Consider the following 22,213-nt stretch of genomic DNA (forward strand, 5'->3'; position numbering starts at 1 on the left):
GGGCGGATCTCTTGAGGTCAGGAGTTCGAGACCAACTTGGCCAACATGGTGAAACCCCATCTCTACTAAAAATACAAAAATCATCAGGGCGTGGTGATGAGAGCCTGCAATCCCAGCTACTCAGGAGGCTGAGATTTGAGAATCACTTGAACCTGGGAGGTGGAGCTTGCAGTGAGCCAAGATCGTGCCACTGCACTCCAGCCTAAGCAACAAAGCGAGGCTCCATCTCAGAAAAAAAAAAAAAAAAAAAAAAAAGACAATCACCACATTATCTCATTTATATGTGGAGTGTGAAAAAGTTAAACTCATAGAAATAGATAGTAAAATAGTGGTTACCAGAGGCTGGGGGATGCAATGGAAGACTGGGGAGATGTTGGTCAAAGGACGTAAAATTTCAGTTAGATAGGAGAATAAATTGAAGAGATTTATTGTTCATCATGGTGATTATAATTGATAACAGTATACTATATACCTGAAAAGTACTGAAACAGTAGATTTTTGTGTTCTCAGCACACACACAAAAATGGTAAGTATGTGAGGTAATACTTATGTTAAGTAACTTGATTTAACCATTATACAATGTATACATGTATCAAAATATTATATGGTATAACACAAATATATACAGTTTTTACTTATCAATTTTAAAAATTAATTTTTTTGTTTTTTACTTCTTTTTTATATTTTTTCTATTTGTTTTTTACTTTTTTGAAAAAATTTTTAGAAATCTAAATGTAGTATAATTTATTACCATCATTATTCTTTTTGATGTTCAATTTATTCCAAATTGAGCTAGTAGATACATCTTTAAACTTAGAAGGAAAAAAAAGTCAAATTTTAATTTTTTCGTATGGTTACTCATTATGTCATTTGTCAAGTAGTCAGTATTTTTCCCAGTGCAAAATTTGAAGTAGTGTTAGAAAACAATATTTTCCTTTTTTTTTTTTCTTCTTGGAGATGGAGTTTTGCTCTTGTCCCCTAAGCTGGAGTACAATGGCATGTTCTTGGCTCACTGCAATCTCTACCTCCCAGGTTCAAGGGATTCTCCTGCCTCAGCCTCCCAAGTAGGTGGGATTACAGGCACCTGCCACCGTGCCTGGCTAATTTTTGGATTTTCAGTAGAGACAGGGTTTCACCATGTTGGCCAGGCTGGTCTTGAACTCCTGACCTTAGGTGATCCATCCATTTCGGCCTCCCAAAGTGCTGGGATTACAGGCGTGAGCCACCACACCCAGGCTGAAAACAATATTCTGACAGTATACCGTCAGTGGCATATAATCTAAGGACAAATTAAACTGAAAAGAAATCTTGAATTTAGGATAAAATGAGAAAGCCTAACATAGGTCTAAAGAAATTCTAAGCAGTAGAAAGAATACAGGGGAGACAATTTTTACAAAACCATGGCTATTTTCTACAACAGGTTAAAGATATAAATCCACAGATAAAAGAAGCACAGATAATAGCAAGCAGGGCAAGTAAAAAGATATTCACATCTAGACACAAAGTAGTAAAACTGTAGAGTGCCGGAACAAAGCAAACTTAAAAGAACCAGAGAGAAAAGAGAGATGACATACAAAGGAGTGGCAATTAAACTGACAGCAGACTTCTTAACAGTAAAAATGGATACTGGAAGATGAAATGAACATTTCTGTTCAAACGAAAATTTCCCCTCATGGTACTGAGAAGTAATAACTCTCAAACTGCTAGAATTGTGCCTAAGAAAACCATGTTGCAAGAGCAAGGATAAAGAGAGATTTTTAAAAAATAAAAACAAAGCTGGGCGCGGTGGCTCATGCCTGTAGTAATCCCAGCACTTTGGGAGGCCGGGGTGGGCGGATCATGAGGTCAGGAGATTGAGAGCATCCTGGCCAACATGGTGAAACCTCGTCTCTACTGAAAATACAAAAAATTAGCTGGGTGTGGTGGCAGGTGCCTGTAGTCCCAGCTACTTGGCAGGCTGAGGCAGGAGAATGGCGTGAACCCGGGAGGCGGAGCTTCCAGTGAGCACTGAGATCAGGCCACTGCACTCCAGGTTGGATGACAGTGTGAGACTTCACAAAAAAATAAAAATAAAAATAAAAACAAAAAGCAACTGCAGCATTTTACCACCAACAGACCTACTGTAAAGGAACTTCTAAAAGCTATACTTTAGGATGAAGGAAGGTAATCCCAGAAGGAAGGTCTGAGGTACAAAAAGATAAGATGAGCAAAGAAATCATCATATGTATCAATGTAAAAATAATCTGAATGTAAAATAACAGACCAATCTATAGGGTTATAAATATAAACTAAAATATTAGATGACATTAACACATACATTGAATGGGTAATCTGAATTAAAGAGCTATAAAGTCCTTGTAGTGTTCGGTGGCTTGGTAAAACACAATCTTTAACCTTGTTAGGTGGGCACGATACATTTTAAGACTACCTTGGACTTTCCTTGCCCAGGCATGGAATCAGCCACTTCTCCAAGGAGTCCTGTTTCCTTTAAGTAAATAATAGTATTACAAAACCAGGACTTGGGTGTTAATCTGTTCACGTTACTGTACTGTCATTGTTTCTAGATCCTTTCAGTGAACAGAGCTAGGAAGTAATTTTTAGTAAGTCATGTGTTCATCTTGCTACCTCCAAGTCAAAACTGACACCACAGATTCTTCCTCGTCTTTCTCCGTTCTATATCTTTATCTCTCTTTTCCCAAATAAGAACTCTGATTTTCAACAGTATCAATATTTGCTTGATTCTACCATACAGATAAATTTTATTAGAACTACTGCAGCTGGTCTGGCACAGTGGCTCACCCCTCTAATGCCAGCACTTTGGGAGGCTGAGGCGGGTGGATCACCTGAGGTCAGGAGTTCAAGACCAGCCTGACGAATATGGTGAAAGCCCGTCTCTACTAAAAATACAAAATTAGCCGGGCATGATGGCGTGCGCCTGTAGTCCCAGCTACTCAGAAGGCTAAGGCAGGATAATCAGTTGAACCCAGGAGGTGGAGGTTGCAGTGAGCCGAAATCGCTCCACTGCACTCCAGCCTGGGCAACAGAGCAATGCTCCGTCTCAAAAAAAACAAAAACAACAACAACAACAACTACTACTACTACTGTAGCAATGCATTATGAACAACAAATCTACTTCTTAGAATTTATTTAGACCCATGTCATGTTAGACTTTCTTATTTTATCCATCATATCTCTTAATTTCTCATTAGTGTTTCTCATCTTCTTATCTTTTATATGCTATATTCTAGGTACTTTCTGCAGATTTTATGCCAATTCCCTAATTCTTTCTCTTGTTCTAATATAACATGTAACTCATTTTTAAAGTTTCAATAGTTATGTTTCTTTCTAACAGTTTATTTAATTCCTTTTCTAATATTCCTGATTGATTTCTGTTCATTTTTGCTATTCCTTCTTCTATTTCTCTATATATTTCATATGTAGCTATTTTGCATTCAAGCTGATTTTTCCAATTTCAGAAATCCTGGAAAGTCTGAATAATTGTTGCTTTTTCTAGATTCTCATTTGACGGTGTTCATTCCTCTGTGGTCATGAGCTCATATTTTTTGAAAAACCTAGAGGCCTAAGTTGAGGATGCCTTCTTCAGAGATGACTGTGTTTGTTTCCTTTGGGATCCAGATGGTGCTCCTGATCTGGGACCACTTCGACCCTTTCTAAGCTCCCCTGGTTGATTTTCTAGTGCCTGGTCCAGCTCAGCCCTATTGCCACGGGTCCAGGGCTTCATCAGCTGCTTGAAATGCTGAAATGGGATTTGCCTTTGGGCCACCTTTGCCTTTCAGGTACGTTCACTGCTCTGCTCAGATATTAGGTACCTTTTAGAAGGGGTTAGGAGTGTTTAGAGAATTTCTATTCTTCCTATTGTGAAACGTGACGAAAAAATATGTTTTGTGCATGCTCTACTTGTTTTGAAACAGAGGAGCTCTTCAGACGGAATAAATGCCATTTGTTCTCTTTTTGTTTTTTCTCCCTCTTTCCTTCCTTCCTTTCTCTTTATCTTTCTTTTGGGAAACCTACCTTTCCTCATTCTGAAATACCGCTTTTCTGAGCGATCTCCTACTACTTCCCTGGCTTCTCTTTTTTCAATCTGTCTCTTCCTCACCCCTACTCTTTCTTTCTCCACTCTTTAGAGGATAGAGTTTTCCAGAATCCCATCCCTTTTCTCTTCTTACAGTTTATTTCATCAATATCCGTAATTTCATCCACAGTATCCCAACATATCTGCATTTCTAGCTCTAAAAGAACCCTAAGTTACAAATCTATATTTCAAACTCCCTTCTTGTAATCTGCATTAGGATTTTCCTCAATCTGAAAATTTCAAAACTGGGCTTATTATCTCTCACATCCTCCATCCCTAAATCAGCTCCTCCTCCATTATTTTCCACCTTGGTCATGGATGCCACTATCCACCATTCATCCAAGGCTGATGGTCCTGCCAATTTTAACTCCTAAACATCCCTTGAATTCTTTCTCTGTCCTATTTCCATCATCACTACTAGAGTTGGATCCTTATCATTTCTTCCCAATCAGTTGCAGTAGACTCCCAATCTTTCTCTTGCCTCCAGACTCGCAGCTCAAATCCACCCTACCCACTGCTGCTCTTGGGATCTTCCTAAAATGCAAATGTGAACATGTCACTCTTCTGTGAGAGATTCTTCACTGGTCTTCCTCATTGACACATGTTAAAGCTTAGGCTTCATAACTGGGTATATAAAGTCGCTAGGACCTATCAAACTTACGCTTTTTACTTTGCCTGCCTACTTCACTTATTTATTGGAGAGCAATGAATCTTTTATTTATTGTTATTATTTTTGAGACGGAGTTTCACTCTTGCTGCCCAGGCTGGAGTGCAATGGTATGATCTCAGCTCACCGCAACCTCTGCCTCCTGGGTTCAAGTTATTCTCCTACCTCAACCTCCTGAGTAGCTGGGATTATAGGCATGTGCCACCACTCCTGGCTAATTTTTTGTATTTTCAGTAGAGATGGGGTTTCTCCAGGTTGGTCAGACTGGTCTCAAACTCCCGACCTCAGGTGATCCACCTGCCTCAGCCTCCCAAAGTGCTGGCATGAGCCACCATGCCGGCCATTTATTATTATCATTATTATTTTGAGATAGAGTCTTGCTTAGTCACCCAGGCTGGAGTGCAGTGGCATGATCTCAACTCACTGCAACTTCTGCCTCCTGGGTTCAAGTGATTCTCCTGCCTCAGCCTCCCGAGTAGCTGAGATTACAAGCACGTGCCACCACACCCAGATGTTTTTTGTACTTTTAGTAGAGATGGGGTTTCACCATGTTGGCCAGGCTGTTCTTGAACTCCTGACCTCAGGTAATCCACCCACCTCGGCCTCCCAAAGTGCTGGGATTACAGACATGAGCCACTGAGCCCAGCCTGTTTTTAAATTTTTATTTCAATAGCTCTTGGGGTACAAGTAGTTTTTTGTTACATAGATGAACTATATAGTGGTGAATTCTGAGACAGTGCATAGTTTTTTTTATCCCTAGCCCCTCTCCCATCCTCCCCTTTCTGAGTCTCCAAAGTCCGTTATTTCACTCTGTATGTCTTTGCATACTCATAGCTTAGCTTTTGCTTACAAGTGAGAACATATAGTTTTTGGTTTTCCACTCCTGTATAACTTCGCATAGAATAATGACCTCCCACTCTTCCAAGTTGTTGTAGAAGACATTATTTCATTCCTTTTTTGTGGCTGAGTAGCATCCCATGGTGTATATACACCACATTTTCTTTATCCACTCATTAGTCAATGGGCACTTAGGTTGGTTCCCCATCATTGCAATTGTGAATTGTGCTGCCATAAACATACGCGAGAAAGCCTACTTCACTTTAAGCTGTGAGGGCCACAAGCATGTCTGTCGCGTCTACCTTTGCACTATTCTTGGTGCCAAGCCCACAGCCTGACACCTGATAATTACTAACTGGCCGCACCACTGCTTCATCGCTTATGTTTCTGTTTCATAGACCCTTTTTGCCAGCCAATCTGAACTATTTGCAGTAACACAAGTGTCTCCTCCTCTCTAAATTCTAGACTAGTTACAATTTATCCATTTATTCACACATTTATTCATTTTTCTTCGAATTACCACTCTCTAACCCTGTGGCTGATACTAGGCAGGTTCTCTGAATGAATGAATGGAAACAAACTTAGAAGTGCAGCCCAAGCGATAATACGTACCCGAGGAATTGACCAATATAAGGAACTGCATACGAGAACAGTTTTTCCCCAGGCATAAACAAGTGCAAGTAAGAGGCAAACAGACGTCCTTCTCTTGTTCTGCCCGGTCTGGGAAACATTTTAATTAATCAAGACTTTGTAGAATGAATCGGAACAAAACCAAAACAAAATAAAGGGCAAACAAACCAACTTCTGAGAAAGAACTGACTGAAAAGGTAATCAACTCCCCTAAACCCCAAGTCTAAATGGCACACTTGCTGCAGCTCAGCCGACGGTTCCCCTGCTCCCTGAAGCCCCGCCCCGGAGAAGGCGGGGCCTGTGAGATTGGCGGGGATTTCCCGCGAGGCCACGCCCTCTCTGGGCGGGCCGTAGGACCGCCTGCTGCCCCCGCCGTTTCCTAGGAGATGAAACACAGAAGACGCCGGAGTTTCACAAGTGAGCGAACTAGGTAAGCGGCCGGCGCGGGCAGGTAATCCCGAGCGGGCTGCGGGACCACCACCCTCTGTCCGACCCAGCCCGAGCCCGACTTGCGAGGCTGGCCAGGCATGTCCCCACGGCGCCCTGTGCTACCAGGGCCAATCTCCGCCGGGAGACGGGCCCCTGACGCCGGTAGGAGAAGTACTGGAGGGAGGAGGGTCCCCAGAGGGGCGGAGCGGGCGGGAGTGGTCCGCCCGAGGGAAGGCAGTGGGTGTCTCCCAGACCTCCGGACCGCTTTCCCGCCTCCTGGACCGCGGGGGCCGGCCTGGTGTGGGAGGATGACGGCGGGGCGTCCCTTAGCCTGAGAGACCCCCGCGCCGAACCTCTCCTCCGGGGTCTCCCACCTCTGCGCCCTCCTCCTCTCCCCTGCTGCTTGGGCTGGAGGTAGAAACTGCTTTTAGGACAGAGAGGCAGGATTGGGTCTCAGGGAGGCCGCGGAATTGAGTTCAGAACAGTTGCAAAATCTAAAAGAAGGGAGAAAAACAGGAACTAGGTCCGATTTCAGCCCTCGCTGGTGCATCCCAAAGGACGCTCAGATGAAAGTAGTATCCTGCACACCCGCGTCCCCCCGACGGCGCCGGACAGCAGGCGCCGGGGGACGCCCCCTTCTTCCACCAAGCGGTTCCCGGAGCCTCTTAAGGGCCCTGGTTTGCAGAGCGGGATCAGAAAGCGTGTGACGAAACCTGTCCCTTTTCTGCAAATAATACGTTTTAATCTAGGGACAGGTCAAGAGTGCGGTGTCGAGAGCAATAAAACTGGTTTTTAGTGGTTAGTAATCTCAATCCTACAAGGAAAGAGCTGTATGCAATTGTGTTTAGATAATCGTTTAAAAGAAACAGACATTTGTTCTAATGATAACGGAATTCTCAAAGAGGGAAGCCAAAGTTATCGGACTTAATTTATTCAGAAAGACAACCCACCGAGTGAAATAATGGTGAAGACAAAAGTGACTTTCCGGCTTTTCGGTCGGGCCCCGCCTCCCGGGCCCTTCAATTACCGAGGCTTGACCGGGAGGGAGAGAGTTCCGCGGACCGCGTCACCGCCTGCTTCCACTGCAGGCGCAAGGCAGGACATTTAATCTTTTCGTCGGGGTGGACTTTGTTTATTTGTGTGTAAGCTTTGACATAATTTGTGAATATCAGCACAGAGAACTGTGCTTTTATATTTTAAGATATAATCTTTGTTTTTCCATCGTAATAGCTTTATTTAATTTCTGTAAACCTTCGACTTGGTCAGTTTGGGATCTTTTTTCCTGTGTAGCTTTTTAAAGAATTTGGTTACTTTTAAAACGTTAATTCCTCTTTTGTTATGTATTAGAAGCGTTAATGCCAGCCTCGGAGTGACATAATTATAGTATGTGCTAGAAAGCCAAGTTGAAGACATCCAAGCCTTATCTGTTCAGTGATTGGCAGACACTAGTTTTATCCTTCAATTGCCCTCTATGTTAATCTTCTTTAATCCTATCTGAATCTCTTATTAGCTGGCAAAAGCTGTTGAGAATAAAGGCCAGATTTACAACAATTGTGCACCTAAATAAGCGGTAATTATGAACTTAGATTAAAAAGTTGAAAACTGGAATGAGAGATAAATTATAAGGGTATTTATTTTTGTGTAGGTCTATAATTAAACCTCTAAATAAGCATCTTTTTCTTTAACCCATAGGAAAGTCAATAACTATTATAGCTTGATTGTAGAAAATTCCAAGTTTTTAACAATTCTGTTAAATTGAGGATGATAGTTAAATTTACTTGGGTTTTGTGTTGTTGCATATGTATCATATCTATATATATTCATGTACATAAGAAACTGTGTTAATATATCCCTATTTTGTAGAATTAGTTTTCCATGGATCAACAGAGAAGAGTATGTGTAACTTGTAGAGAAATATTACTTTGCGTGAACTGTAGAATCATGGGAAGCCTGTGTTTAAGGAACATAGACTGCTTTTTGATTAGTAATCAGTAGTTACTATGCTACCTTGGTTAAAGTAGTTGCTTATGTGCTATCAGGGATCAGGGACATGGAAATCATGATTTTTTTAAAAGCTTTACCTTTATATCTATGTCTCTACATTAGACCATTGTCCTTGTATGTTCAGGGGATAGAAGAAACAGTTGGCAATGATCAGCTTCTCACCCTGGGCAGCTGTTGATTTTGTAATTAATACAGTTCAAAAGGAGCCTTTCCAAAGTTTTTTCTTAGGGAGCGCAGTATGTAGACTTGTTTTACTTGAAGGTTAGCTAGGGCTTAAATGGGACAGATGCTCACAGAACCACTAATGTGACCTTTTAAAAATCTATGTCACGTCCATAATCCTCACCACTCCACCCCTCAAACAGAAAGGAGCTGGGAAATGGTCTTGTTCCTTGCTTATTCTTCCCTCAATATAAGTACACACTATCCTATAGCCATCATCAGTGGACAGACAATTGTTGTTGCTGGTGTTTATTCAGAAGTTGATTGGTTAGGCTTGGAATGAAGTTGCCACAATAGCTTCTCGCAAAGACACCATGCATGCCCCCGTCTGGGCCAAAAGTCATCGGTGACCGAATGATCTATTGTGTTGATAGTGCTGGTACAGCTTCAGGTCACCCTCCCACCCCAGGGCGGTGGCGATGGGGTGGCTGATGGCCTTAACAGTGGAAGAGAGAGGTGTAATTAATTCTTATTTTTTAGATTGTTGGGCCAATGAAGGTAAATTTTTTTGTCACTCTGTTTCCACTTCCCTGAATAACACTCGCTACCATCATTACCATGCTACTAGAGGCAGCTCCCTCTTCCATTCCCTTCTCAAGTAATATGTCCTTTTTCAGAATTGTCTACATTACTTCTACCCTTCATACCCTCAAATGCTTGTCCTTGGTTAGGTGTTAACATGAAAATAATTTGGTTAAAAAAAAGATGATGCTATCATACCATTATGTTTCTGAATTAAATAATTTTCATGTCCGGGTGCAGTGGTTCATGCCTGTAAATCCCAGCACTTTGGGAGGCCGAGGCAGGTGGATCACATGAGGTCAGGAGTTCAAGACTAGCCGGGCCAACATGGTGAAACCCCATCTCTACTAAAAGTACAAAAGACATCTGGGTGTGGTGGCACATGCCTGTAATCCCAACTACACGGGAGGCTGAGGCAGGAGAGTCGCTTGAACCCAGGAGGTGGAGGTTGCAGTGAGCAGAGATAGTACCACTGCACTCCAGCCTGGGTGACAGAGCTGTAGGAGATCGGTCAGGGTGGTAGGAAAAATCGTAGAAAGATGCAAACCTTCTTGGAAGGCCAGGGGTTTGCAAAGCTTCGAAAGAAAATTTGGCCGAAGGCAGCTGAATTCTCTTAAGAGCTTAGGTTGGATAACAAGGGAAGGTAAAGAAACTGATCTAGATAAGTTAGTTTAGGTAGGCCTCAGAACCTGGCATTTAATCATCCGTGGGCAGAACTGCTCTCTTGGGGGTGGTGGGGGTAGGGGTGGGGTGGGGTGACCATGTTGATTACCCACAAGTGTGTTAACTCAAAGCCTTTGTCATTAAATCTGTGCTGAATAAATGCCTGCAGCGCCAGCTGGTCAGGGCCATGGTTTACGGCACCCTGCTGCGGTCTGTGTGCTGCCCGGTCCCCTAGCCTGCTCTTTCACTGGATACCTGTACCTGAGTGCATTCTTTGATCTGTTGTTCAGCCAGGGTCTGCGGGTCGGACCCAGCACAGAGCGAGACTCTGTCTCAAATAATAATAATTATAATAATAATTTTCATGAGAGGAGCTCCACCTAGGTTCTTTCTCCCTTAACCATTCAAGTTCTAAGGTCTCACTCTTTCCCTTTACTGTTTCTATTGTATTTCACTGGTCTGAATGACCCAGAGGTAGCCCTAGGGTTTAGTCAGGTTATGGAGTGGTCCCACTTCACTTTCCAGTTAGTCAGCAATATCTTAGTGTCTGAGTGAGGAGCTGCATTAGGAATCTTAAGGTGGAGGTTGGGGTAGGTGGCTTGAGTTGTGGAGCTTAGTCTGGTTTTGGAGCAAAGAGGATGTTTTCTTTAGCCTCATTAGGGATAGTAAGAGCTGGCACCAGTTCCTAAGAATGGCTTGTTTAAAAGTTGGAGACGGCCCTGAAAAACCAACAGCTTCAAGCCAAATGCGCCTATTGGATTGACTCCGTTGATTCTCTAGTTGATCCTAGACAGGTCATTTAATCCTTCCATGTTTTTATTTTACGATCTTACTGTCATGAGGAACATGATGGCCTTTTGTGCAAATATATTCTCTATATGCTTACTTAATCAGAAAGAATCAGTAAACCTAGAGTGAACATATTTCCTAAAAGAGATAGTTACATGCCACCTTAAATAGGGTAGCTAGAAAAGAGTGTACAGCCATTTAATATGCTGGTGATAAATTGCAAAATACTGATTTAATAAAATCCTAAGTGAGAAGAAATATACTTTAGTCCATGTTTTGTTTAATGTAGTACAAAACAAAACAACCCAAAAGGTTTTTCCAAATTATATTTGCTTATAGAGATAAAGGCAAAATGAAGAAAAGCAAATTCATGTTTTGATCAGAAACCATGTAGAGAGAGATACTGCCTTTCTCTACATTAATGCCTTAATATTTGGAATCAGTGTCTATGCATAAGGTGACAATGACTTACAAAAGCTATTCTTTCTCAGGCAAATGGGGAACGATTTGCTGGTATTTATGATTATTAGTTCAGGCTTAATCTGACAAAAATGAAGAAAATCCTAAATAGAAATGGAATCTGCTGTCGTGGTCTCTTTTTCAAGATCCTGGCCATGGAGTTAGCATAGCCTAAATTATTTTATATGTGCCTTTGAAGGGATTGTTACCTACATGAAGTAAGAGAAATGTTAAATACATACTCCCGATTATCATTATTATTATTTTGAGACAGAGTCTCGCTCTGTTGCCCAGGCCAGAGTGCAGTGGTGCAATCTTGGCTCACTGTAACCTCTGCCTCCCGGGTTCAAGTGATTCTCCTGCCTCAGCCTCCTTAGTAACTGGGGCTACAGGCCTGCACCACCACACCCAGCTAATTTTTATATTTTTAGTAGAGATGAAATTTCACCATGTTGGCCAGGCTGGTCTCAAACACCTGACCTCAGGAGATCCACCTGCCTTGGCCTCCCAAAGTGTTGGGATTACAGGCATGAGCCACGGTGCCCGGCCCACACTGCCTATTATTAAAAGCCCCACAGGATTCTTCTCCAGTTTTCTGTGAACAGATCCATTCCTGTAAATAGGAAACAACATAGCTTTACTGTGCTTCTCTGCACGCTTATGTCTGCTCATGTTTATGTTTGTTTTCTGGGAAAGGCTGTGTTGGGAAATCTTAAGTATTTTGACAAATATAACGTGTCCTTGTTGGTCTTAGATTCCTGCATATAATAGAGAAGCAGTTTCTATGATGTAAATGAAAGTGTTACAGTGAGAGAAAAATATTCTTTGAATGAAGAACTAAGTGATAAAAGGCACTTTAAAACAAACTACAGACATACCTCGGAGATACTGTGGGTTTAGCTCCAGACCACGGCAATAAAGTGAATATTGCAATAAAGCAAGTCACACATGTTTTTGGGTTTCAAAGTACACATACAAATTATGTTTACATTATACTGTAGTCTATTTAGTATGCAATAGCATTTTGTCTAGAAAAATAATATACATACCTTAATATCTTATTGCAGCCGGGTGCGGTGGCTCACACCTGTAATTCCAACACATCGGGAGGTGGAGGCAGGTGGATTACTTGAGGTCAGGAGTTTGAGACCAGCCTGGCCAACATGGTGAAACCCTGTTTCTACTAAAAATACAAAAAATAACTGGGCGTGGTAGCTTGTGCCTATAGTCCCAGCTACTCGAGAGGCTGTCATAAAAAAAAAAAAAAACTTATTGCTAAAAAATGCTCATTATCTGAGCCTTCAGTGAGTCATAATCATTTTGCTAGTGGAGGTTTTTTGCCTCTGTGTTGATGGCTGCTGAACGATCAGGGTGGTGGCTGCTGAAGGTTGGGATGGCTGTGACCATTTCTCAAAATAAGACAACAATGATATTTGCTACATTGACAGACTTTTCCTTTCATAAAAGGTTTATCTGTAATATGTGAGACTGTTTGATAGCATTTTACCTACAGTAGAACTTCTTTCAAAATTGAAGTCAGTCTTCTCAAATCCTGCCACTGCTTTGTCAACTCAGTTTATGTAATATTCTAAATCCTTTGTTCTTGACTGGGCACTGGTTCATGCCTGTAATCCCAGTACTTTGGGATGCCAAGGCGGGTGGATCGCTGAGGCCAGGAGTTCGAGACCAGCTTGGCCAACATGGCAAAACCCCATCTCTACTAAAAGTATAAAAATTAGCCAGGTGTGGTGGTGCACACCTGTAATCCCAGCTACTGGGGGAGTGATGGTGATGGGTGAGGACTGAGGGACAAAAATCACTTGATCCTGGGAGGCAGAAGTTGCAGTGAGCCAAGATTGTGCCACTGCACTCCAACCAGAGTCTCACTCTGTCTCAAAAAAAAAAATTCTTTTTTGTCTTTTCAGCAGTGTTAATAGCATCTCTACCAGAAGTAGATTCCATCTCAATAAAAAATTTTCTTTGTTCATCCGTAAGAAACAATTCCTTACTTATTCAAGTTTGATTATGACATTACAACATTTCAGTCACATCTTCAGGCTCCACTTCCCTTTTTTATTTATTAAAAAAAATTATTTTTAGAGACAAAGTCTTACTCTGTCACCCAGGATGGAGTTTAGTGGTATGGTCATAGCTCACTGTAACCTTGAACTCCTGGGCTCAAGCAATCCTCGTGCCTTAGCCTCCCAAGTAGCTGAGACTACAAGCGTGCCACTAAGCCCAGCTAATTTTTTAGTTTTTGTAAAGAAGGGTATGATATGGTGCCCAGGCTGGTCTCAAACTCCTGGCCTCAACAGTCCTCCTGCCTTGGCCTCCCAAATCAATGGGATTACAGGCATCAGCCACCACGCCCAGCTGTTTCTTATTTCTTTGTATGAATCTAGTGTGACACTAAATTCTAATTAGTATTTAAATTTTTCTTAGTTTGATGTAAAATAAAGTAGCATGTTATTTAAATAGAATACGAAATTTTAAAATAATGCTATTCCTTTCATACGAAACAAAAGTTTGCTTTATACTTACCTTACCCAATTGGGGTACTTATATTCCACAGAAAATTTACAAGTAGTACAGTTTTAAATAATATGCCAAATTAAATACGATACAAAAATTGATTGAAAGAATGGATATAATATAGACATCAATTTTCCAAGGTCTGATTTGGAATAATATAGATTATATTTAGTAACAAAGGAATCATACAAGCCATTATGCCATTATTGAACATAAATAGCACAGTACCATGTAAATGAGGCATTTAGCAAGTGAATATTACCAGTGAGTTATATGTGAACTTCATTTTAGATAGACAAATGAGTTACTGACAAATAATTAACACAATAGTATTTATATTATTTATAATTTTTCCCCTTGCTCTAAGTTGCCAGTATAATTTTTGAAGAGACTTGTTAATGAAAATTGATGATATCCTTGTTTTCTTTCTTTAGGGTGTCTATAAGAATGGAAGCACTGTTTCCTGCCAGATTTCTTCATGCTGTATCTCGTGAACCTTTGTAATCTTGGGGAGGAGCCTATATTGAATGATGACAAACCTGTCACCAGTGTAGCAACAACAGTGTGAGAACAAAAACAAATAAAAATTAAGAAGCGTTCAAATTTATATTCAACAAGGAAGTCATTGCAATCAACAACTTCAGCTGCATTATTTTTCCAAGATGAACCGATACACAACCATGAGACAGTTGGGGGATGGCACGTATGGGAGTGTGCTTATGGGCAAGAGTAATGAATCCGGGGAGCTGGTGGCCATCAAAAGGTACTGTGTGTGACACTGCCAACTTCACCTTTGAAAACTCTGCTCTTTATTTTCCTGTCCTCAATTAAGAATATATACCAGCACAGGCCGGGTGCGGTGGCTCACGCCTATAATACCAGCACTTTGGGAGGCCGAGGTGGGCGGATCATGAGGTTAGGAGTTTGAGACCAGCCTGGCCAACATGGTGAAACCCTGTCTCTACTAAAAATACTAAAATTAGCTGGGCATGGTGGCGCGCTCCTGTGATCCCAGCTACTCAGGAGGCTGAGGCAGGAGAATTGCTTGAACCCGGGAGGTGGAGGTTGCAGTGAGCTGAGATCACGCCACCGCACTCCAACCTGGATAACAGAGTGAGACTGCGTCTAAAAAAAAAAAAAGAAAAAAAAAATGTATATACACACACCCACACATACACATACACACACAAGCACAGGCTGGGTGCGGTGGCTCATGCCTGTAATCCCAGCACTTTGGGTTGAGGTCAGGAGTTTGAGACAAGCTTGGCCAACATGGTGAAACCCTGTCTCTACTAAAAATACAAAATTTAGCCAGGCCTGGTGGTGCACACCTGTAATCCCAGCTACTCAGGAGGCTGAGGCACGAGAATCGCTTGAACCTGGGAGGCAGAGGTTGCAGTGAGCTGAGATTGCACCACCGCACTCCAGCCTGGGCAACAGAAGGACACTCCATCTCAAAAAAAAAAAAAAAATACATATATATACACACACACAAGCACAGAAGGAGGTCTAGTTTAGATCAAATAGCATTTGGCTCATGTGGAATGTCATTCTTGGAAAAGAACATTGCCAACGAGGAATTCTGCTGTTTTTCGTGTATATTACTTTAATTGCCAGGCTTGTCCAGCTACACTGATAAACCAAAACATATGAGTGCCTCCTTTTTCACATGTATAATACATTTGGACCAAAACTATAGGTAATCTTTGGGATGTTCTTCCAAATTTATTTGTTGGTTTTCACTTTTGTGTGTGTTTTTTGAGATGGGGGTCTCCCTCTGTTGCCCAGGCTAGGGTGCTGTGGCGTGATCATGGCTCACTGCAGTCTTGACCTACCAGGCTCAAGTGATCTACCTACCTCGGCCTCCCAAAGTGCTGGAATTACAGGTGTGAGCCACCATTCCTGACCTGTTTTTCACATTTAAAGTTGAGTGCAGAGTGGGGCTTATAATTTCTTTAAAACAAGATCTCAAAATCAGATGGTATTCACAATGTCAAATTGAGTTCTGAATGATACATGTTATATTCCTGAACTTCTGAAATAGAATTAATTGTTTTTAACTTGTTTTTAATCCACCGTGTTTTTCCATTGCTGCATAACAAAATACCCCCAAAGCTTAGTGATTTAAAAGAAGAAGATACATTTATTAATTCATATAGTTTCTGTGGGTCAGGAATTTGGAAGTAGCTTAGCTGGGTAGTTCTGGCTTGGGTTCTCTTATGGCAGTCAGATAATTGGCCAAAGCTGCAGTTATCCGAAGGCTTGACTGGGGCTGGAGGATCTACTTCCAAGGTGGCTCACTCTTGGTTTGCTAGGGCCGCTGTAAGAAAGTACCACAGACCGGGTGGCTTAAACAACAGAGATTTATTTCCTCACAGTTCTGGAGGCAAGAAGTGCAACATCAAGGTATCTGCAGTTTGGTTTCTTCTGAGGCCTCTCTCCTGGGCTTGTAGACAGCCATATCCTCTCTAGGTCTTTATACGATCTTCTCATTGTGCATGTCTGTGTCGACATTTCCCCTCTATTTTTTTTTCAAGACAGAGTTTCACTCTGTCACCCAGGCTGAGGTACGGTGGTGTAAACATAGTTTAGTATAGCCTCAGCCTCCAGAGCCTGAACCGTCCTCCTGCCTCAGCCACCAGAGTAGTTGGGACTATAGGTGTGTACCACCACACTTGGCTAATTTTTAAAAAATATTTTTGTAGAGATGGGGTCTTGCCATGTTGCCCAGGCTCCTCTTATAAGGACACCAGTCGTATCAGATTTGGGCCTACCTGAAAAACCTCAGGTAACCTTAATGACCTTTTTAAAGACCCTATCTTCAGATACTGTCACACTGTGAAAGTCTGGGGGCTAGGACTTCAATATAGGAGGTTTGGGGGACACAGTTCAACCCATCACACTCACTCACAGGGTTGGCATATTTGTACTGGCTGTTGGCAAGAGGCACCTCGGTTCCCTTTACCAGAGGCTCCTTCCTTGGGCCTTTCCAGAGGGTTGTTTGAATAGCCTCGGGCCATGGTGGTTGGCTTCCCCCAGAACCTGTCTCAGACTCATCGGATACACATCTCCACATCACCACATCAACTACATTATAACAATCTAAAATTTAAATGCTTTAGCAAGCGTTTCAAAATATTATGATCTAAACCATTACATGTACAAGGAAATAACTTCATAAAATATTTTTAAACAGTCATTATCATCAGATAAGTAAATATATAATATATAATAATAGAAATGAAAAATTTATTGAATAGGCTTAATAAAATTCAATACTCATTTGTGATTTGACGAATTTAAAAAAAACAAACCTTGGTTTCTTAAAAAACTTACGATTAAAAAAAGCCACTTGGCTGAACGCAGTGGCTCACACCTATAATCCCAGCACTTTGGGAGGGCGAGGCAGGAGGATCACTTGAGCCCAGGAGTTTGAGACCAGCTTGGCAACAAGGTGAAACCCCGCCTCTACAGAAAATACAAAAATTAATTGGGCATGGTAGCGTGTACCTGTAGTCCCAGCCACTTGGGAGGCTGAGGTGGGAGGATTGCTTGAGCCCAGGAGGTAGAGGCTGCAGTGAGCCAAGATAGTGCCACCACTACTGCACTTCAGCCTAGGTGACCTAGTGAGACCCTATCTTACAAAAAAAAAAAACTCTTAGCAAATAGGAATAAAAGGAAACTTCCCTAACCTGAGAAAACCTATATAATTCATATTAATGTGAAATATCAGAAGTAACATCAGTACAGTTAGTTTGAAAACCCCAAATGCCTGCTAGCAGTCCTGCTGATTAGGATTGCATTGGGGATACTCACTACTGCAATAAGACAGAAACCTAAGAAATGAGTGTTATTAGACAAAGTGAGCTGAAATAGCCCTCATTTGTAGATTAAATGATTATGTAAATTCACACAAAGAAATACTTTATTATACACAAATACATCCATATAGAAAAATATTTTTAAAGGCCTGGAAAGATACACCCAAAAATCCATGATGGCCATGGTTTCTGGAGAGAAGGGTAGGAGAATCAGAAGGGGCATTGGGTCTTGGATGTGGTCCCACAGATGGTTATTACTGTCTGGTTTTATATGACAAAGTGTTCATCATTTTTTTCTGAGTGGCAAAATACGGTATTTGTTTTATTCTTCAAAAATATGGTAGTTTGTGTTGTTTTGTTTTGTTTTGAGATGGAGTCTCGCTCTGTTGCCAGGCTGGAGTGCAGTGGCGCTATCTCAGCTCACCACAACCTCCGCCTCCTGGGTTCAAACAATTCTCCTGCTTCAGCCTCCTGAGTAGCTGAATTATAGGCATGCGCTACCACGCCTGGCTAATTTTGCATTTTTAGTAGGGACAGGGTTTCTCCATGTTGGTCAGGCTGGTCTTGAACTCCCGACCTCAGGTGATCCACCAGCCTCAGCCTCCCAAAGTGCTGGGATTACAGGCGTGAGCCACCGTGCCCGGCCTACTGTACTCTTTTTTAATTGGGAAAGCAAAAGCTTTCCCACATCCCATCCAGAATGCATCGGGTTTCTTCTCGTTGATCAGAAGTGTACCACGTGGCACCCCTAGCTGCAGAGAGGATGGGAAACTGATTACTTAGCTTAGCATTTTATATCCCTGTGTAAAAGCTGACTCTAAATGACGAGGAAGAGAAGGAGGGCTTTCGGCTAGTCGGCTTACCATGTGTCTGCCATATGCAGTAACTACTGTGTGCTGGGCAATGCTCCACCTTAGGCAAGGATGGAGCAGAAATGAATGGAAAGAGGAGTCCCATGGAAGACTTGAAGAAAATTGAAAAATTCATTTATCACAGAATTGTTAAACTACTACTGTGTTTCATGATCAGGACAAAATGGGGACAAGATAGATGTCTTACAGTATACTCAGGAAAACCAACAGATTCAAGAAGTTACATCATCAAGTATGCTAAGTCCTATGATGGGGGAATGTTGGGTCCTATGGGAGCCTAGAGAAGCCACACTGGAGAGGTATCATAAAAGGCTTCCTAAATCAGTGAGACCTCAAGAATGAGAGAAAAATTTTTTTTTTTAAAGTGAGGGGTGGATGGGGAAATGCTCCAGGGAGTAAGAAATAGTATGTATGAAGCCCTGGAGGCAAGAGAGAGTGTGTGAGGGCCTAACTGGGGCTGAGTAACTGAAAGAAGCATACGTGACTGGAATGTGGATTACAAGTGGGGCAGAGGAGGGACGTGAGGCTAACAGGTGAAGTTGTGAAGCCAGATGAAGGAGTCTGTATATCTTGAGGACTAGAAGGTCATGAAGGATTTTAAGCAGAATTGTTCATGTGATCAAATTTTTAGAACTGGCTGGTTAGCAGAAGACTGGAGACTTGATTGAAGAGGTCAAGACTGGACACAGGGTGGCCAGTTAGAAGGTCAGTACAGTCATCTTGGTTAGAGTTAGAAGGTCAGTGCAGTCATCTTGGTTAGAAGTGGAGGTAGCCTGACAGGAAAATAGCTTTGGGGATGGATGTAAGTGGATACAGTCAAGGGACATTTAGGAAGCAGGCTGTATAGAAATTGGTGACTGGGCATGAGGATGGATGGTGGAGTAAAAGATGAGGAAGAGTCCGGGCTAACTCCTGGGATTCTGGCTTAAATGTATGGTGGTGGTGCCATGTACCATGTCAAGGAGGGGAAAATCACAGGCTTTAGGGGTAAAGCTGAATTCAGTCTGGGGCATAATGACTTTAAGATGACTTTTAGTCAATTGAATATTTGCATTTAAATCTCAAAACAGAGGTGCAAGCTAATGATTTGGAATGGTTAGTCTACAGATGGTAATTGAAACTCTTTAGAGGGAGAAGAAAAGAGAGGTCCTCATTTGAAGCACTGAGAAACCATGGCATATAAAGGATGGGCCCTGGAATAGGATCTTACAAGTCTGAGGAACTACCAGAGAAATAGGGGAGAAACCAGGAGAATGTAGAAAATATCTGAAACCGAGGGAAAGATCTAAAGAAGCAAAAGCATGTATCAAGAAGTCTTGAGTGTGGTGATTCCAGAGCTCTTTCAATGGCTCAACATTTACCCAAGAAATTCAGATGTTTTCTATGATTTTCATGCTGAGCGGTTAGCATTGTTTTTGTCCTCAAATGTGTCATCTAGTGACCACCTTATGGCTACTTCACCTCCAGGCATTACATCCATGCTCAAGGAGGGAAGAAAAGAGAATAATACCAGCAAACTCTTCTCATCTTTTATGAAGAAGTAATAATTCTTTCCCAGAAGTCCTCAAGGACATCCCCTTACATCTTACCGGCTAGCACTGGGTCACGTGGTCTCTCTTACTTCCAAAGGAGACTGAGAGAGTATTTACTCTTCCAGTATCTGTTTTAGGAGGCAGAAGGAAAGGGGCTGGAAGTGGCCTTGTGATATTTCAACAATATCATCTGCTATGGTGTTCCTTGGGTTTGGGGAATATGACATAACTGGTGGCCGTGGTGAGCATTGTTCCAGTGGAATAGTAGAAGCCAGACCGCAGTGGGACAAGGAGTAGCGGGAAGTAGGGCAGTGGAGGCGTGGAGCTTTGGAGAGCTGTGAAGGATGAGTTACTGAGTTGCTAAGAAAACCACAAAAGAGTTTCCCAGTGTCAGAAAGAGTCCGCCTGAAATTACATGGGATGAATGTGAAAGTGGAGCTGCTGGGAGCATTTTCATGACTTTTCTTTCCACCTGCACCCATCTGTATGGAGAGGGGAGACTGGAGGATGACAAGGCAGGAGCGGTGGAACGATGGGAGAAGGGGATGTTCAGAACGTGTGTGTGATCTTGAGAGAGTAGTGGATGAAAGGCTGATGGTGGGGCCAAGCTGGATGAGGAGGCAAGCCATGCCACGCAGGTGGTTGTAGGAATAGCCACAAGTTGAACACGAAAGAGGTTGTATAAAGAAGTTTCGAGGGTAACGACGGTGAAAAGGATAGGAGGTTATGATCAAGAGTCTGAAGTTGGAAAGGTTGTTAGGTCTTGGACAGTAGGACTGTTCCTCATAACAAGGCGTTTATGAGTAACTGTGGTAGGACAGAGGTGAACCTTTCTTAGGAGTTAAGCAACTGTGAAGGCGGCTACTGGCAAGGTTAACAGTTTAACCTACACTGACTATTCTCTATAGCCGTTATTCCTCAAGTCTGAATGAGATAGTTATGTTATCTACAAGAGTCATACAAGCAGGCTTTGCCATCTCTTTAAAGCCTGATGTACAGGGATAAACTTTACCTGAAAATTACAGATATTAGAGTCCTCATTCTCCCTTCTCATTTTTTTTCTTTGTTACCAAAACAATTCACATCCCATAATAACCAATCAATCTTTTGCTTGGAGATAGAAAATTTTAGGCATTTCCAATTTAGGCTTAAATATTCTAGGTGTATCTTAGTGGGTAACACTTTAAGATCCATTGATACTTTTCCCCTAAAATTAAAAATAAATTCCAGGCCAGGTGCGGTGGCTGACGCCTGTAATCCGAACACTTTGGGAGGCAGATCACTTGAGGTCAGGAGTTCGAGACCAGCCTGACCAACGTGGGGAAACCCCATTTCTACTAAAAATACAAAAATTAGCCGGGTGTGGTGGCGTGTGCCTGTAATCCCAGCTACTCAGGAGGCTGAGGCAGGAGAATCACTTGAACCCAGGAGGTGAAGGTTGCAGTGAGCCGAGATCATGCCACTGCACTCCAGCCTGGGCAACAGAGTGAGACTCCGTCTCAAAATAAATAAATAATAAGTAAATTCTACACTGAATACATTTGGTGGAGTAGCTGAAGAAGAGCTGCCTAGCCTTTATTTTCAGAGTGGGCAGTAAACATGTCCCCTTGAAGGGAAATTGATTACCTGGAAGAAGGTGTTTTCATTCTAAAAACCTTTTAGACAAAAGAGCCAGAGTTGGGGGCTGGGAGTCGGGGGTTTCTGTTGAAATTAGACAAGTTCAGCTACGGAATTTAACAAGTTCCATGTGTTACTAGATACGGCATTTAACACGTTCCATATGGAATTTAACAAGTAGGAATTGAACCAGTTCAGAATGATGTTGAGAAGCAGAGAAGAAGCTGAATGCTAGCCCTCTGCTTTTCCGGAGTTGGCCTGAAGAAGCAAGGGCATGGCGTGACAGTTGGCAGATGATGGATAGGGTGGTGTAATCTGCTACTGTGAACATGGAGAAGAAAGTCTGTGCTTAATTCAGCAGGCAAATCTTTTGAGCGGTCTAAAAATGCAGTCAGAACTGGCTAGGATGTGTTGTAGGGGAATGGTTAGAAGTTGGGAGAACGCTACACTGAACAAAATAAGAGGTTCTTTTTTGAATGTTTCCTTTGGGGAGTTTTAATTTAGATCACTGATATCTTGTGTTT

At 42.1% G+C, this 22,213-nt stretch overlaps 1 protein-coding gene across 10 annotated transcripts in view; it reads left to right on the top strand.

Moving 5' to 3' along the window:
- The first annotated feature begins 6,615 nt into the window (after positions 1 to 6,615).
- Positions 6,616 to 22,213, top strand: part of MAK (male germ cell associated kinase) — a 74,684-nt gene continuing 59,086 nt past the window's right edge. For 3 of the 10 annotated variants that reach the window (XM_065544432.2, XM_005554045.5, XM_065544433.2), the window contains exons 1-2: positions 6,651 to 6,818; positions 14,282 to 14,610. In XM_065544432.2, the coding sequence (XP_065400504.1) occupies positions 14,510 to 14,610 (101 nt within the window). In that variant the 5' untranslated portion in view covers positions 6,651 to 6,818; positions 14,282 to 14,509. Of the gene's footprint in view, positions 6,819 to 7,593; positions 8,227 to 14,281; positions 14,611 to 22,213 lie in introns of those variants that run through there. The other 7 variants (XM_005554046.5, XM_005554049.5, XM_065544430.2 and 4 more) reach the window with 6 other exon arrangements.

Source organism: Macaca fascicularis, chromosome 4 (genome assembly GCF_037993035.2).
Source record: "Macaca fascicularis isolate 582-1 chromosome 4, T2T-MFA8v1.1".
Classification (NCBI taxonomy): Eukaryota; Metazoa; Chordata; class Mammalia; order Primates; family Cercopithecidae; genus Macaca; species Macaca fascicularis.